Source organism: Mus musculus, chromosome 2, assembly GCF_000001635.26.
Source record: "Mus musculus strain C57BL/6J chromosome 2, GRCm38.p6 C57BL/6J".
Lineage (NCBI taxonomy): Eukaryota > Metazoa > Chordata > Mammalia > Rodentia > Muridae > Mus > Mus musculus.
In genome coordinates this window covers 18116673-18136014 of record NC_000068.7, presented here as the reverse complement: position 1 = coordinate 18136014, position 19342 = coordinate 18116673, and the positions used below count along the sequence as shown (strand labels likewise).

General features: G+C 39.8%; 1 protein-coding gene across 51 annotated transcripts in view; it reads right to left on the bottom strand.

Annotated features, from left to right (window-relative positions):
* Mllt10 (myeloid/lymphoid or mixed-lineage leukemia; translocated to, 10) overlaps window positions 1-19342 on the bottom strand; it is a 157231-nt gene that overhangs the window by 76376 nt on the left and 61513 nt on the right. For 40 of the 51 annotated variants that reach the window (NR_149308.1, NR_045539.1, NR_045538.1 and 37 more), the window contains 3 exons: window positions 13667-13770; window positions 12203-12296; window positions 9786-9881 (listed from right to left, as the gene is read on the bottom strand). The exons of 2 other annotated variants lie outside the window; for them this stretch is intronic. Coding sequence is in view for 46 of the 49 variants with exons in the window: in XM_030248197.1 (XP_030104057.1) it covers window positions 9786-9881; window positions 12203-12296; window positions 13667-13770 (294 nt within the window). In the remaining 3 variants the exon portion in view is untranslated. The remainder of the gene's footprint in view (window positions 1-9785; window positions 9882-12202; window positions 12297-13666; window positions 13771-19342) is intronic. 9 more of the 51 variants (XM_030248200.1, XM_030248206.1, XM_006497389.3 and 6 more) reach the window with 1 other exon arrangement.

Genomic DNA, 19342 nt, shown 5'->3' with positions numbered 1-19342 from the left:
ACCTGAGTCCCATTTCACACAGGTGCCACATGAACAAATCAGAGATGCCTCAGAAGCAACACTCAAGGTTGATCTCTGGCCTGCACATGCATACGTGAGCTCGCGCGCTCTCTCTCTCTCTCTCTCTCTCTCTCTCACACACACACACACACACACACATACATACACACACACACACACACACACACACACACAGGGAGAAGGGGTAGGAGACAAATTAACTCATCAAAATGAGAAGGGGGCATGTTGGGTAGAAACTTAAGAGTCAAGGCAGGGAAAGCTAAGGATTAACAGTGCACACGTGCCAAGCAACGCAGGAATAGAGAACCCAAATACAAACTCACCTAATGTTGGGAGCCGCCCCCACATTCGCCGTCACAAGATGGCGCTGACATCCTGTGTTCTAAGTGGTAAACAAATAATCTGCGCATGAGCCAAGGGTATTTTATGACTACTTGTACTCTACCTTTCCCGTGAACGTCAGCTCGGCCATGGGCTGCAGCCAATCAGGGAGTGATGCGTCCTAGGCGAAATATAACTCTCCTAAATAGGGAAGGGGTTTCGGTTTCATTATTGAAGGGGCTTTCGTTTTTGGGGCTGGGCGCTGGGCGCTTGCCCTCCTGGCTCCCAAAGATGTAAGCAATAAAGTTTTGCCGCAGAAGATTTTGGTTTGTTGCGTCTTTCCTGGCCGGGCGTGAGAACGCTATTAAGAACCTAATATTTGTCCAAGAGGGCAAAAACATACAATGGACAATAGATTTTATCATCTTCAACAAATGTGCCAGAAAAACTGGATACCCATATGCAGACAAAACTAGATTGTTACCTCTCCTTTCCCTATATAAAATTCATCTACAAATGTATGGAATGCCTTAAGCTAGGATCTAAAACTCTGAAACTGTTAGAAAGCGAAACCAGGTGAGCATGGTGAACCCCAGCCCTGGGAAAGGGCTGAGTCAGGGACAAGTCTAGACAGGCATCCTAGTCTTCATGGAGTTCCAGGGTAGCCAAAGCTACATAGAGAAACCCTGCCTCAAAAGAGAAGTAGGGAGCAAGGGCACATTTCAAGATATAGGAATGGATAAGAACTTTCCACATAAAATGCTATAAGCTCAAGGAACTAGACCAACAACTGACAAGTGGGAACTCATGAAATTAAAAGATTCTGTAGTTATTCAAGTGAAAGGACAGTCTACATAATGAAAGATGATCATTACTAGGTATACATCTGACAGGATTACTACACAGAACTCAAAAACCAGTGGGCTGGAAAGAAGGCTCTTAAGTTTAAGAACACTTGTTCTTGCAGAGGACTCAGGTTTGATTCCCATTACCCACTTGGCAATTCTAACTCCAGTTTCAGGGGATCTGAAGCTGTTATCTGACTTCTGAGGACACAAGGCAAACACGGGGGACGGGGGGGATATATACTCATATAGATAAAATAAACTTTTTTCAAAAAGCTAAATAACAAGAATTCAAACAACCCAATCAATACAGGGGGCTAATGCAAAATCCAATACTCAAATGATAAAGTACAAGCGGCCAAAAAGTGTTCAACCTAACTAGCCAATAGAGGAATACAAATAACTAACTTAAATAATTAAAATTAAATTGATAAACTATCTCACCCAAGTCAGAATGGCAGTCATTTAGAAAACAAACAGGCAAAACACCTATATTTGTGAAATAAAAAGGAAATTAAAAGTACTACAAATGCTGGCAGGAAAATGAGCAAAGTAAACCTTTATAGACTACTAATGTAAATATAAACTAGTTCAAACACTACATATATCAGTATGGAGGTTCTGCAAAATTCAACACACACACATCACACCACTGACACTGACGACGACAACGACGCCACCACCACCACCACCACCACCCCTGGGCTGGAGAGATGGCTCAGTGGTTAAGAGCACTGACTGCTCTTCCAGAGGTCCTGAGTTCAGTTCCCAGCAACCACATGGTGGCTCACAACCATCTGTAACAAGATCTGATGCCCTCTTCTGGAGTGTCTGAAGACAGTGACAGTGTACTCACATACATAAAGTAAATATATAAATCGAGGGGGAGGGAGGGGGAGAGACAGGGGGAGAGGGAGAAAGAGAGGAAGGGGGAGAGAGAAAGAGGGAGAGAGAGAGAGAGAGAGAAATAGAAAAGAAAAAGAAAATTCAACACCCCCACTCCCACCCCCACCCCAAACTACCATACAACCCAGCTATGCCACTCCTGGGTATTTTCCCAAAGGAATTCATATTAACATATCAGAAATACTTGTGCATCAATTATTTATTCCAACAGTACTCATAACAGCTAAGTTATGGAATCAACCTAAGTTTCCATTAACAGAGAAATTGAGGAAATATCTATCTATACATAGAATTTTTCCCAGTCATAAAGAAAAGCAGTTATGCTGTTGGCAAGAAAATGGCTACATTATAGGGAATCATATTAAACAAACTTAATCAATCTCAAAGTCAAATGTTATGTTCTCTCTCATTTGTGGTTCCTAGATTTTATAAACATACATTTTTATAAAAATCTATATGAAAATTAAAACAAGAGGACTTAGCAGGAGCGAGTAGAAAGGAAGTACAGAGGTTCAAAGTGGATACAGGATGAAAATGACCTCATGTAACCCAGTAGCACACACAACAAATACTAAAGTTTTTTTTTTAAGTTATCAGCTAAAATGCTCACATAGCCAAATACAGTTAATGGTTTAGTATTCTCTGTAGTATTGCTGCCACTTTAAATCTACCATTATAGAAAAATCATTAGTTATGCATATTAGTGCAAACATGTGCAGACACTGTGGAAATATGGCAGCTCGTCAGAAGTAAGAAACTCATCTACCTCAAGATCCAGGTATAGCACTCTTAAGCACATACCCAAGACACTCTACAAGGACACATATAGCCAAGACATCCTACCTCAAGGACATCTGCTCAGCCATGTTCACTGCGGCTTTATTCATAAAAGCCAGAAACTGGAAATGAAGGACAACAGAGATATCCCTCAACCAAAGAATAGATGTAGAAAACCTGGTACATTTACACAACTGTTTAAAGAAAAAAAAAAAAAAAGACATGAAATTTGCAGGCAAATGGATGGAACTAGGAAAAAAAAAAAATCATCCTAAGTGAGGTAACCCAGACCCAGAAAGATAAATATAGTATATATTAGCTTATAAGTGAATATTAACCGTTAAGCTACAAACCACAGACCCAGAGAGGTATTCAAATTGTGCTTCAGTTCTTCTTCCCAGCCCCATACTCCCAGAAATGAGACTCAAACTCAAATACCTTGGCCATATAGCTAAGCTCTTTTCTTATTAAATCATAATTTAAGATAACCCATTTATTTTAACCTACATACATTCTATCACATGGCTGATTACCTATGTTCATGTCGCATATTTTTGTCTCCTCTTATCTTCGCAGGTGGCTCTCCCACCTGGCTCTATCCCACAGTACTTTCTCTTTATATAAATTTAAATCCTTTTCTGAATTCAACTTTATTTCAATTCCTTTCCATTGATTGAGACAGGGCTTGGTTTCTCTGTGTAGTCAGGGCTGACGTGGATTTGCTTTATAAATTAGGCTTGACTGGAACTCCCAAGGAACCTATCTACCCCTACCTTTGTCTCCCAAGTATCAATATCAAAGGCCTGGATGGATTGATTGATTGATTGATTATTTATGTGCCCTTGAAAACATATCAATTTCCATTTCTTTTTCCCTTCTTTGGAGAGTAATACCTACATGAATTCCCATAGAAAGGTGAGGTAAAGGGTCTATGAGAAGGATGCAAGGATCTCCCTTGGAGAAAGAAACAGAATCAACTAATATGTGCATACTGGGGGTGGGTGGGGACAGGACTGGGGGTTTCAGATGGGGAAGGGGAGATGAGGTAGAAAAATAGAATGCAGAAAGATGGGTGGACCTGGGGGGGTCACCTGTGGAAACCTCGTGCAGTGAAAACTTCCTGGAATGTATGAAGGTGATCCTCAAGAGGATGCCTAGAGAAGGAGTCTCAACTGGCTAACTCCTGTCGCCAGGAAAGGCTTCCTGAACTCAACTGAAATGTTGGCCAAGGGGGTCGCATGGAAACCCCCAAACAACTAAGGCTGTTGCTAAGACAAAGTGTTGTTCTCCAAAGAGAGAGTGCCCCCCCCCCCGCTGCTAAGGACAACACCCACACAACTCATTCAGCATTGATGCCTACATAAAACCTTCACCCTATGTTCTAGTCTCTTTGATGTAGGAAGTTACCCTGAAAGCTACTCAAAGAAAAATGTGAACACCAACCCAGCCGTAAAACCTTTGACCTGTCGGCAAACCATGCTAGAGCAACGGTGGTACAGAACTTGAAGAGCCAAACAATCTCTGATTTTACTTACGGCCCCACTCCACAAGAAAGAACTTGATCTCAATACTGCTTGGGTAACTTAGAACCAGAAACTAGATGTACTCCTAGACCAGTTGCTTTATCCAGTCATCATCAGAAAAGCTTCCTCTGGTAGCAAGCAGATGGGACCAGATACAGATACCCAGAAATTATGTGGAGAAAGAGTCTATATATTGTAGGCCTTCTCTGCTCCCTTCCCTGATGATAATGGACTGAACCTCTGAACCTGGAAGCCAGCCCCAATAAAATGTTGTCCTTAATAAAAGTTGCCTTGGTGTCTTTTCACAGCTATAAAACCCTAACTAAGACCATAAGCTTTGGCCCATTCTCCAACAGCTCCTAATTTACTTAACCCATTCAAACTATTTTATGTCTTCCACATGACTAGTTAGCTCTCCTCAGCTTCATGCCTCCAAAACCAGGACGAATCTACTCTAACCTGAGTTCATCTACCTGCTGGTTATTCACCTCTCCTTCAGCCCCGGCCTGCTCCTTCCTCAGCATCTCGCTGCTATCTTCTCCGCCTCTCACTATATTCCAGAATACTGTCTCGTCCTACCCATATCCCATCAACTAGTTCCTGCCTCAGTGCACAGGTGGTTTTTTTTTTTTTTAATTGACAGGTGATTCGTGTTAAGTTCAGCCAAACTAGATGGCCAATGAGATCCCCCAAAGATCCACCTGTTTCTCCCTCCTCCACCATACATTTACAGGCAAGCACGACTACACCTGGCTTTCACCTCAGTGCTGGGTGTTGAACTGAACTTAGGCCCTCACTGTATCCCAGTGAGCCATCTCTAATCAATTGTCTCAATGTGTATTTCTGGCTGACCTAAAACTCACTATACAGACCAGGGTGCTCTGTTTGTTTTGCCTCCCTAGTACTATGATTAAAGGCACGTGCCTCAATCACCTGTATTTCTTAAACCATTGTAATAAAGCTTTGGTCACGCAGGAAGTTCCCTGAAAAGCAAAACCTGTGTATTTTTTAATGTTTCTTAGAGAGAGACTCTCTTACAAGTAGCACCTGTTTAAGATAGATGGATGGATGGATGGATGGATGGATGGATGGATGGATGGATGGATGGATGGATGGATGGATGGATGGATGGATGGATGGATGGATAGATAGATAGATAGATAGATAGATAGATAGATAGATAGATAGATAGATAGATAGATAGATAGATAGATAGAAAGAAAGAATGGGCGATGAGCTAAGGCAGGAAATAGATAAGACATGAAGCAGGGGTAGAGTGAGTTCTGGAAAAGCCCAGGAGATTCCAGCTGGAATGCTGAGGAGCCCACGGTAAAGCAGCAGGTAACTGAGCTCAGAAGAGAATAAAAGGAAACTCACCCAAGAAACTACGAGGAGATGGAGGAAAAAAGACAAGCAGAGGAAAGTAGCAGTGCAGCTAAACACAGTAAGTTAGAATAACAGTGTAAGTTAAGAGCAAGTCAGAGACGGCCAAAGCTTATGGCCTAGGCACTTATTCTAGGAGAAGGGTCTGAGAGAAAAAAAGCTGGACTTAGTTTTTACAGTTTTTTTTCTTTTAATTTAATTTTATTTATTTTCATATGTATGGGTATTTTGCCTCTGTGTGTGTGTGTGTGTGTGTGTGTGTGCGCGCGCGCACAACATGTGTGCCTGATGTCTTCCAAGGCAAGAAGAGGGTATTCTTTGGAACTAGAGCTATGATGGAGATAAACAACAGTGGTTCATTTAATAGCATTTAAAACAGTATTACTGTCAGTCAGTAGTGGTGGACACCTTAAGCCCCAGGACTTGGAAGGCAGAGACAGGTGGATCTTTGAGTTTGAGGCCAAACTGGTCTACAGAGTAAATTCCAGGACAGTATATTTTTCCAAAACACAGAAAAATTCATCTCAAGAAACAAAAATTAAATAAAATATAAAGAATGATATTACCAAAAATTTACAAATGTCTGCCAGACATAGTCTCACAAGCCTACATTTTCTTTTTCTTTTTCTTTTTTTTTTTTTTTTTTGGTTTTTTGAGACAGGGTTTCTCTGTGTAGCCCTGGCTGTCCTGGAACTCACTCTGTAGACCAGGCTGGCCTCGAACTCAGAAATCCACCTGCCTCTGCCTCCCAAGTGCTGGGATTAAAGGCATGCGCCACCACTGCCCGGCCCTACATTTTCAGAATTTGGGAGGTAGAAGGTCAGAAATGAAGACTAGCCTGGTCTACAGAGATCTTCTCAAAAAAAAGAGAGAGAGAGGACAATAAGTAAAATAAGCAAAGTATTCAGAGATTATGAATGTCGCATTTCAGTGAAATGCACCTCTGATTAGCATTCCTGGGGTGGTCATGGGCTGTTTCCAGGACACTCACACTCATACTCACATCTCTTACATAGAATGCTGTGGTGCTTGCCCATAATCTACAGATATTCTCCCACACACTGATTCAACGTTACCTCTAACACTTAATACAAGGTCTGTAAATGTTCAACAGGCGTGGCCAACATTTATCCTGTAGTTGCTGTTAGTAGCCCAGGCGGGCCTGGGACTACTGAACCTCCTAATTTACTCTCTTGGTACTGAAATTACACAAGTGTATCACCATGCCAAGCCTAAACATTAAAATCCATGAGAATATAGCCATGTAAAGTATGATGCAGACCTGTAATTACAACTACTAAAGAGGATGAGGCAAAATGACAAGTTAAACACAAGGGTTTAAAGAGTTTAAAGTATATGATGAGCAACATAGAAAGAACCACTTTGTCTAATGAATGATGAATAGAGGGGCAGCTTACAAGTCCTTACAACAAAGAGAATAGCTCTTAAAATAAAAAATGTAATGATGGAGAAAACAAAAGTTCTGTCTGCAACTCTTCCATCAATTCAACTATGGTATTGCTTATCATCATAACATGCTTTAAAAGTCCTACTCTACAGCAAGCTAATTAGTCTAATGATAAAACTTCCAGTAGCTTTAACTCATTGTAGTGGCTATTCCTGGTTGTCAACTTGACAATATTTGGAATGAACTACAATCCGGAATTGGAAGGCTCACCAGTGACCCTTATCTGGAGGTTTGGAGATCCTTATCTGGATCTTGGTATGGAGATCTTGAGCCTTAGTGGCTATGGATTCCAGAAGATTGAATCTCGGAGTTTAAGGAACACACCTTTAATCTGGGCTACACCTTCTGCTGGAGACAATATAAGGACATTGGAAGAAGGGAGTCTAGCTCTAGCTCTTGCTCCCTCGCCTGCTTGCTGCGTGAGACTGAGTAACTGCTAGATCCTTGGACTTCCATTCACAGCTGCGACTGAACAATTGTTGGGAATTGGGCTGCCGACTGTAAGTCATCAATAAATTCCTTTACTATCTAGAGACTATCCATAAGTTCTGTGACTCTAGAGAACCCTGACTAATACACTCATGAATGCATATAATAAACCTCAATTATTAGTAAGATATAGAAATATGGGTTGGTGATGTAGCTCAGTGGCAGAGTACTTGTTTTGCATGCCTGAGGCCTTGGGTGCCAATACTAGCACCAGAAGGAGAAAAACAAAATAGTCTGTTTTAGTCTTGATAACAAAAAATGTTCTACATTTAATATATGCTAAAAATAAAATTCAGTTATTGTTTTCAAGTCTAAAATCTGGAGCTAAACAAACTGAATACAATACTTTAAATTCCACAACACTTGGGCTGGAGAGATGGCTCAGCCAGTAAGAAACACTGACTATTCTCCCGAAGGTCCTGAGTTCAAATCCCAGCAACCACATGGTGGCTCACAACCACCGGTAATGAGATCTGACGCCCTCTTCTGTGTACTATGTATAATAATAAATAAATCTTTGAGGTTGACTGGAGCAAGCAGGGCCAACTGGAGTTGACTCGAATGAACAGAGGTCCTAAAAATTCAATTCCCAACAACCACATGAAAGTTCACAACCATCTGTACAGCTACAGTGTACTCACATACATAAAAAATAAATAAATAAATCTTTAAAAAAAAAACACAACACTTTACAAAGGTTCGGTAAGCTAGAAAATATCATTCATTTGTGAGAAGTAAGCGACAAGTGTACTTATTCAACAGTGTACATTAGTAACTGTCCTTTCATAACATGACAGACAAATAAATATGACCATGCAATGCTTGTTTCTAAAACAAAGCCATGCTCATGAAATACCACAACTAAAGACCAAATGCTAAAACTTCACACTGTAATAAGGCCTACCTACAGAAATGTGTCCGTTCGTACTTTCACATGGAATCACTTATTAAAACCCTTAATATTAAACCAACTCCTGTCATTCTAATCAAGAATCCAAGCAAGGAACATAACCCTTCTGTTACTGTATCACAAAGCTACTTCATAAGATAAACATGCAATTGCTAGCTACCAGAGACCTCCAATGTTTACATATGTAACTCTCAACTATTCTACACTTAAATATAAAGTTGCACTTATTTTGGTCACAGTAAGAAACACTCTCAAAACCAACTATTTGAAAATTTAGTATTATACTTGAAAAGGGTACAAATATAAACTGAAACCACAATGTGCTAAAATAACTGTATATTAGCATTTCCCAAACCCTAAGCACTTTGCAGATATAATGACCTTATTCTCACACATTAAATGCAACCTGCAGACATAGTTTCAAAACAAGCCCACATCAACTGTATAAGAACATTCTTTCTCCATTTAAGATGCCCTCTTTTACCTTATTTCCATGAAGATAGATAATTCATAGAACTTATCCCTTTGCTGTACCTCCAATATATTCTTAATCACAAATCAATGAGTAATTCTATGATATTCACTTTTAATTAATAAAAAATTAACCACAGCCTTTAAAGAAAGTAAAAATGTAAGCAGAAAACAGGTAAATCAGAAGATTAGTATTTAGGCAAGATTTAGTATTTTAATTAAGAAGGCAATACATTCGCAAACAAATGATATATTTGGCCACTAGAAAAAAATTAGCATCGCTGAAAAATAAAAACCAGGCAAGAATATTTAGAATTCCAAGTTGTTCTATTATAAAGGAGGAAAGCTGCTGAGAGAACTCTGACATGTAAACTAGTCGGTTAGTGACACATAGCAGCACACTGTCACTACTCAGGCCACCACGACATTCTGTACCATGGCCTGTCACACATGCAAGAAATCAGACATGCTGTCAATCAACCTGTAGTTACATTTTGAGTTCCAATAGTCAAAACTCTATTTACAAATATGGCATTATTTTAAGCCTAGTCTTTGATTTGATATTCTATTAAGCCAAACATTGTCTGGATGTCAATGTTTACATTTAGCTGTATAGAAACAGTTTTACCTAAAAAGATTGTTAAAGTTTATTAAGTGATGGATCCACTTACTTTTTTCTCTTTCTCATGATGCTTATCCTGAGAGTGAGAGGAAGAGTCACTTAAACTTTGCTCATATGACCTATTAGATCCCCGTTTGCTCTTTTTCTAAAAAAGAAAATATATACATATGTGTATATGTATATAAAAAATCCACTTTTTATTAGGCTTAAACTACTTTCACTATAAAATATTTTTAAATGTCTAAAATTTCTTTCTTTAAAAAAAAATCAGTATTTCAATTTATATAATAGAGTTTAAACACAATCCACTGAATTACAAAGAAAAAATTTATCCTAAATTTAACATCAATGCCATATTTTTGCATTTTTATTAATATGTGTGAAAATAAGCCAGGCATAGTAGCATATATGTTTAATCCCAGCACTAGGGAAGCAGAGGCAGGCAGATCTCTGAACTCACAGTTAGCATGGACTATAGAGAGAGAAGACATCCAAGGCTACATAGACACTGTCCTCCTCTCCAAAAGTATCAAAACATACCTATCTTCAAATAACTTCTACATTCTCAAAGTTCACTTTAAAAACAAATAAAGAAAAGAAAAGTTTTTAATGAAAGACGCCATGTTAAAGAAGAATGCCTCTAGGGATAGTGGCACACACCTGAAATCCCAACACTTGGGATTTCACAGGAGAAAACAGATGGCAAGCCTAGAAGGACAGAAGTCAACACTGACAGTTACTTTATGCCAGTAGTAGAGCAAGAAACACTTTCAATACTGAGAAAGAGAGTTCTCTAAAAGCTCATCTCTACCCGCCATTTATTAACAAATTAAGATACATATCAGTGTTAGACCCATGCATTTTTCAAAGTATTACTAAAAACATTATATGTATTTCTTTTTAAAATATAGGACTGTATGATACCATAAGAAGGGGGCCCCAGAACTAATTAGTTTTAAACTGGTTTTAAAGTGACTGTTAAACAAGTGCAAGTGTTGTGCGAGTTATATTTACTAACCAGATTGAGCTTTTACAACTAGCAAATAGGATTACATCAATAATTAGTAATGAGAAAATCTAGTTGTAGAAACGCCAACATGATTGTATTTACTTAAGGTATCGTGCAGCCAGGCCGGCCCTCAACAAAATGTAGCAGGAAAATGACTCTCACCTCCTTAAACCACTCACTGTTCTCCCTCTTCCCAAGTGCTGGCTGGATAGGTGGGGTCACAAACATGCCACCAGACCCAGCTTCAAAATTTTCAATAACTTCTTGTAAACAGTTCGTTTTTATCACCCATTAAGGTAAATCAGTCATTAGCAACCACTGATAAAGATACACACTTTTAGGTATAGTCATGCATCATTTAATGAAAAACACTACAACAATGTGCTAGGATCACTAGGTATATGAATCTACATATTGAAGAACTAAAAAGTAGATTCTTGGAGAACTAAAAAATATATATATATATATGTATTTTTCAAAAGAAAATGGACATAAATAAAGTCCAAAGTTTCTAATTCTGAGCTAGAGAGACGGCTCAGCATGTGTTGAGAGCATGTGTTGCTCTCTCTCTCTCTCTCTCTCAGAGAGTCTAATCAGTGCCCAACACCCACAGGGGCTCACAGGCCTCAATTCCAGGGAACTGACAGCCTCTCTGTCTGACCTCATGGCACACATGTGGCACACATACACACATGTGGTGCACACACACAGATGGGCAAAACACTAATACACATAAAATTTCAAAAATTTTAAAAACAAAAGGCAACAAAGGCTTCAAAAAGCTTCCACCATCCATGTAAGTCTGACTTTTGTAACCTTGAAGTCTGACTAAATCTCAAAACCTTTTAAACATGGGTCTAAACATCTTATATCAAAGTCTCTAGCCAACTCACAAAACAGCCTTATTTCTACTTTACTGTATCCTCATAAATGAAGAGAGAAAAATTAAGTCTATAACAAATAAAATTGGTGAGAGTCAGGCAACAGGAAGATAAGGACAGTGCTGAAATCCCAAACAATTATGAACAGGACGTCAAAGTAACTATACATTAAAATAAACACTTCTCTAAAATCAATGCTTTCACTAATTGGTATTTGCTCTCAATTACTAGTACATACTCTGATCTATAATATTGTAGTAAATCAGAATATAAAATGACTAGTTCTTTCCACTGTCAATAAGGAACAGGCTAAATGTCTGCACTGGCTGACCTGGAACTCTGTCCGAAAACCACACTGGTCTCAAACTCACACAGATCCGCCTGCCTTTACCTCCCAAGCACTGGGGTTAAAAGTGCTCGCCACCACCACCCAGCGAGCTAACAGAATTCAACCTTCACTGGAAATCAGGGAAAACCTGTGACTATGTTCTTCTTACTTTATGCCCTTTTTGTGATGGTGTCACCATCTTTTCAAAATCAAGTGCTATTTAATATTGAAATGAAACCCGTTCTTACCAGCTTACTAAAGTGGTATTTACAGTAGCCACAGTATTGAACATTGTCTGCGCCATTCCCTTCTTCTTCACAAAGCAGCCCGGCAAACTGAGCACTGCAAAATGAACACCAAGGTTGTCAATACACCTCAAGCCATGACATAGTTAAGCAGAGAAAATTACCTTTTTGGCACCTGAAAGACAGCATAAAGGGAAATGAGGTAAGCTAGGGGCAGAGGCCTAGCTCTGCTGGGAACCACCTGCTTACTTCATTAGTGCAAGGCCCTACTTATGCCTCTGCCCCCTCACAAAAGGAAGGAGACAGAACAGCTCTACTGCAGTTGTGCCCAACAACAGTTCAGACATCCTTTAAAATTATGGTTATATTTACAATAAATTCTTCACCTCTATCATGAATAAAGAGGTATCAAGTTTTTATGTCACCAAATACCAATTAAGTTGCTTTAAAAGTTGCATATAATACAACTCTCGCCTGTAATCCCAAGTGCTCAGGAGGACTAGTTGAGCCCAGGAATTTGAAACAGGCCTGAATAACAATGAAAGCCTATGAAAACAAAACCATAGTGTTTATTAAGATAATTATAATTTTACAAATTATTAGAAAAAACAAATAGCGACATGAAAACAGAAAAAGGACACAGCTAAATCCATTTTCTCTTCACAATTAGTAATTTTCACTTTTAAAGTCAATATTGGTGCAAATAAAGACCATACCTCACTAAAGGTCTGAAACAGCAAATATAGTGGCAATTACACAGATGCAACAATGCTCTTTCCTTCTGTGGGATGGGTTAGGGTTTCTCATATGCTAGGCAAGCACATTACTACGTTATATTACTACCCCCTTTTATTTGTTACTGTCTACTCATGCATTCAGTGTGTATTTTTGAGGGGTACACCCCTGAACTGCATTTGTCATGTCAGAGAACCACTTAGGACAGCTGGCTCTTCTGTCCACCATGTGATGTGGGGTCCAAGGATTAAACTCTGGTCACTGAGCTTGGCAAGCAAGTACCTTTCCTTGCTGAGGCCATCTCACCAGCTCTTACTGTAGCATTTTAAAAACACACATCTCCTCTCATGAGCTTGTCCAAAGTGGCTTTGAACTCACTCTGTAGCCCATACAGGCCTTGAAGTGGCAATTTCCCTGCCTATAACTCCTGAGTAGCAGGTATTACATGATTTTACCACCAGGGCTGGGTAAAACTTCATCAACTTAAAAGGAAAAATTCTTGGCAATTCTTACATGCTTCAAAATCACAGCACAATAAACAAGATCAACATATGCTTTTTTGGTCAAAAACAATAAAAGAGCACTGGGATGTAGCTGGGTCAACACTTTTACAACATCCACAGGTACTGAGTTGATCCTCAGCACTGAACAGAAAAACTGTAGATAGATATTTAATTTCATGTTATGTAATGTGTTTGCCGATTTTATTTCTTTACAATGAGGGAAACATACCATGTTACATGGAAAGCCTGTCGACATCCATGTTTATTACATGTCATGCAAGCACCAGTGGCTGCTTTGCTTTCTCGTCCTTGTTCATCACATATATAGCAAGTCTTGGGAGAAAGAAACAAGAACAAAAATGACACAAAAATCACAGACATACTTAATTATGAATCTGCATTTTACAGTGATCTACAGAAACTGACACCAAACTTGTTATCCAATCTTCTTTACTTAAGAGGGTGGGTTCACAAAGGCACTGTTTTCATTAGCCTTTCACTGAACTCATGAACCCTGCCAGGGCCCTCTTCACTGGCACCGAGATAGGATATATTCCATATCCTATGGAAAAAACATGTGAGTGAACTTAAAGTTACCTCAACTCTCCACATTAACAATTAAGGCCCAATAACATGATATAGTAGGACATAGGTTAACTTAACAAATGATAAACTCTTCTTTAAGCGGCTGGTGAGATGGCTCAGTGGGTAAGAGCACCCGAATGCTCTTCCGAAGGTCTGGAGTTCAAATCCCAGCAACCACATGGTGGCTCACAACCATCCCTAACGAGATCTGATTCCCTCTTCTGGAGTGTCTGAAGACAGCTACAGTGTACTTACATATAATAAATAAATAAATAAATCTTTAAAAAAAAATCTTCTTTAAACTGCAGCAATTTTAACTGCCATTTTTTTCATTTCCCATGTAAAACTAGGCTTTCCCAGCTCAAAATCATGGATGGCCATGTGACAGAAACAAATTGCAGAAATACTACTACTTTATATCAGTGGTATATAGGTGAATAAAATAAACAGCCAACCAGAAGTTGATTATACAAAGACCAATGTCCAATTACTGTGATGCACATAAGTGTTTTAGCAACCAGAGTCCAAGAGTAATGAATGACACATACCCACAATCCCAGCACTCAAAAGGCTAGAGATGAAAAGAGTCACAACTTCAAAGCCAGCCTAGGTTACAGAGCAAGCTCCAGGCTAGCCTGAGTTAGATAATGAGACCCTGTCTCAAAATAATAAACAGCTTATCAGTTCTTCTTCAAAGGGCACATTTATAATAACAACACTGTGTCATGCACATATGATCCCAGCTCTAGGGAAGAAGGGACAGGAAGACCCCTGGGGCTTGGTGACCAGGTAGCTTGCCTGCCTAGCCTGCTCAGCAAGCTCCAGGTTAGTAAGAGACCCTGTCTGAAACAACAGAAGGCACCTTGAGAAATCACACCTAGGTTGGCAACTAGGCTCTATATATAGATATGTAGAGATAACTTCTTAAAAGGTATAATTATGACTGCATAGCAGTGCAAGTATTTGAGGCTGGAGAGATGGCTCAGTGGCTAAGAGCACTGACTGCTCTTCCAAAGGTCCTGAGTTCAAATTCCAGCAACCACATGGTGGCTCACAACCATCCGTAATGAGATCTGATGCCCTCTTCTGGGTGTCTGAAGATAGCTACAGTGTATTTAAATATATTATATATATTTATATATATAAAATCTTTTTTTTTTAAAGTGAGGGCATTTAAATGTTATACTAGTAAGAGGATGAAGAGATGGGTCAGCAGTTAGGAATACTGGCTACTCTTTCAGAAGACTCACAACCAATTCCCAGTTCACTCTGTTCAATTAATCCCAGTGTCAGGAGAGCCAAAACCCTCCTTCTGGCCTCAGTAGACACTAGGCACACATATGATACACATGTATTCACACTTATATATAAAATATAACTTTAAAAAAAATTACAGTAGCAAGTTGTAGTGGTAGTCCACACCTAAAAATGAGAAGTTCAAGACCAGCTGACCTACATTAGACTTTGCCTCACAAAAACAACAAAATTAGGCATGATGGAACACAAATGAAGGTAGAAGCAGGAAAATGAGTTCAAGGCCGTTCTTGAGTCTACATCCATACCATCCCAAACACCCTCAGTCTCATCAGGGTCATCTTCAGTTACAATCAATCTGACCTCAAACAATAACAACAAAAAAACCTGGCTCAAATTTTTTAAGAAGAGAGAAAAATTGGGGAAGGCAGATGGCTCAGTGGTAAAGAGCACTGGCTGTTTCCATCCCTAGCACCCACATAGCAACGCATAACCTTCTGTAAATCCAGTTCCAAGTAATCCAGTGCTCCCTTCTCGTCTCCACAGGAACTGCATGCACTTAATATGCAGGCAAAACACCAGCACACCTAAATAAATACATCTGGGGGAGGGGGGTTTCATTTTTTGTTTGCTGGTTTGTTTGCTTGTTTGTTTGTTTGTTTATGAGTCAGGGTTTCTTTGTGTAGCCTTGGCTGCCCTGGAATTAAAAAACCAGGCGGGCTTCAAACTAAGGGGGATCTGCTAGGGGGTTAAAGGTATGCACCAGGACCACCTTATCTTAAATAAATGTTTTTAAATTTTGTATTAGCATTTTGTGTAGACTGAATGATACAGAGCAATCACATCTACTCACAAGCCATTTTCTAAAGCACCTCACAAGGAAGACTGAAATAAGGGAGACCAACAATCTCCACTGCTCGTGCAGGTCTGAAGGAGGAGGTTCAGGCATCACTGAAGGAAAGGTATGAAATCCCAGAATTTGAGCAGACACGTTTTAAATGTTCTAGGCCCTTTGGGGACAGGAAGTGACCTACTACACTCAGGATATATGTAACAGGCATCCCCGGAGAAAGATGTTTTCTGGTTTTGGTTTTGTTTTGTTTTGTTGGGGGCGGGGGGGGGGGCGCAGCATGGTGCTATATACCTATAATTCCATCATTTAAGAGACAGGGGCAGAAGCAGATGGAGAGGTCTAGGATAGCTTGAGCTTCACAGACGATGAGGGGGCAGAGGCAGCAAATAAGGCAGGTAAGGAAGAAAGGAAAAAATACCCCTAGGGAAGGGACGGGGACACACACACCCAAAAGAAATAAGGGGGAAAAAGAAAAGAAAAAAAAAAAAAAGAAAATTCCTGAGCCAAAGATCTAATGATAGAAATAATATGACGTTCTCTCCTTCTCCTAACCTTTTCATAAAATCCCCCCCCCCGGGGGGGGGGGGGGAGGAGACAGGGAAATCTTCAGGCTCAAACTACCAAAGAACAACTAAGGCTAGAGTAAAAAGAATAGAACAAAGAAAAATCATAGTGGAAAAAAAAGTGAGCACTCACTTCCCTAATACAGTTTTAAAAGACATAGTATAATACTGAACATGGTAATGCAAGTCTTGGATCCCAGCACTTGGGAGGCAGAGGCAGGAGGATTCTGAGTTTAAGGCTAGCTTGGTCTATATAGTAGAACTTTATCTGAAAACAAAACAAAACCCTATTTAAAAACTTATGATACTGGATACATGGCTAACAGCATGTGGATTTTCACTGAAGAGAGATTTCTCCTTAAAAAGGCAGACAGCCTGGTCTACATACTGAGTTCCAGGACACCTGACACTACATCTGAGAGACCCAAAACAAACAACAAAAAGATACAGTATAGTCCTCAACACAAGTAATCATTAGAAGAGACACAACCCTGCCAGACAATGAAGGTAAGCAGAGCCCTGCTTTACTTGTAACTAAGCAGACGCGATGTGTCTTTGTAAGAGCATGTGTGCACGCATGTGAGACCCGCTGGCACTGGGCCCTGCCCTCCCTCTTGTTCAGGAGAGAAGGTTTCTCACCTGAAGCTCACCAATTTGGCCTGCCTGGCTGCCTAGCGAGCCCCAGATGCAAGGGGCTGGTCTGGTGCTGCTATGTATTCAAACGCTAAATACTGGCCCCCAAGATCTGGTTGCCTCCCCTAAGAGATACTCACATACACCAAATGATGTATTAACTTGCTCCCTAGTTAAATAATCAATAAAGGGGTAAAGCCTGTGATTGGGCAGTAGATAGAGGAAGGCAGGTTTTTAGTCACCTAGCTGTGGGTTGCAGGTAGAGACAAGGAGAAAAAAAAAGGACAAAGAGAGGAGAAAGCCTCCATGAGGAGAGGGACCATGAGCACATGACCAGGAGAAACAACAAGTGACAAGGGACAATTGGCTAGAATATAAAAACCTGCCCGATCTAGGCTTACAGCTTGTAAGTGAAATGTCTAGATCGTGTGTCCGTTATATAAGCAAGAACTCAGAGTGCCTTACACCCAGAGACCCAGCTTCCTGTCTCTGGAGTCCCAGCACTACAATTACAAAAGCATGCCCTCATACCCCAACATTTTATGTGCTTGCTGCAGATTCAAACTTGGGTCCTCATACTTTCTTTCTTCTTCCAATTTATCTATTTTGGAATGAGAATCTCCAATACTACACCTGTTGCTTTCTGTTTTATAGACTCAAAAAGTTGAGGGAAACAGTGCCCTATTCAGATCTAACTTCCGTGATTTACAAAAAGAAGATTTAGGACTTTCTGAACTTATTATACTGAGTGGAGCTTAGTTAGTAGTGAGGATTAAGATCTGGGGTATGCTGACATAAAATAAATGTATTTTGCTTATAGAAAGAGCATGTAATTTGGGAAAGGCAAAAAAAGCACACTGCTATAGACATAACTTTATATATGTAGGTGCTGACTGTTTTTATGTCATCTTGCCACAGACTAGAGTCATATCAAAGGAGGGAACCTAATTGAGAAAAATGTCTTCATATGATCTGACTGTAAAACATATTCTTTTTTTTTTTTTAAGATTTATTTATTATTATATCTAAGTACACTGTAGCTGTCTTCAGATGCACCAGAAGAGGGCGTCAGATCTCATTACGGATGGTTGTGAGCCACCGTGTGGTTGCTGGGATTTGAACTCATGACCTTCGGAAGAGCAGCCGGTGCTCTTAACCACTGAGCCATCTCTCCAGCCCCGGTAAAGCATATTCTTTATTAGTGATTGATGGGGGAGGGCCCAGCCCATTGTGGGTGGGGACACCTCAAGGTCTATAAGAAAGCAGGCTGAGCAAGCAAGCAGTAAGCAGCACTCCTTCCTCCATGGTCTCTGCACACACACACACACACACACACACACTTACTTTCTATGAAGAAAATCCCAGTAAAAAAGTAAAAAAAATTAGGAAGTTCCAGCAATTAGAATCAAAATCCAATTTGAAGGAAATATCACATATACTATTTTATAAATAACACGCATGACTAGGGTCATCATCAATACTAGAACAAACACCAATCCAGTAAGCTGTTACTCCTCAGATGTGATTTCTTGTTTCCTAATTATTATGGAGCTAGATGTACAAGGCTCTTTACATATCCCTGTGGTACTCTACCTAGAATTTATAACAACAAGCAGGTAAATGCTTTAAAATTTTTAAATTATCGAGGCCAGCCTGATCTACAGAGTGAGTTTCAGGACAGCCAGGGCTACACAGGGAAACCCTGTCTCAAAAAAAAAAAAAAAAAAAAAAAGTCAAAAATAAGTAAATAAATAAATAAATAAATGAAATGAAATGAAATCTGACACATAATGGGGAGTGGGGGGGGGGGGGTGAACTCTTATAAACTTCACAGCTGGAAAATTATAAAAAGTAGCTGCAGCCTGATCAAAATTAGATCTGCAGCCAGCCTCCAATGGTACCTCACACCTTTATCCCAGACTTGGGTGGCAGAGGCAAACAGATTTTTATGAGTTGAGGAGGAAAATAACAAAACCAAAAACCTGAGAGCAACAGCCATCATCTGGCACTACCAGGA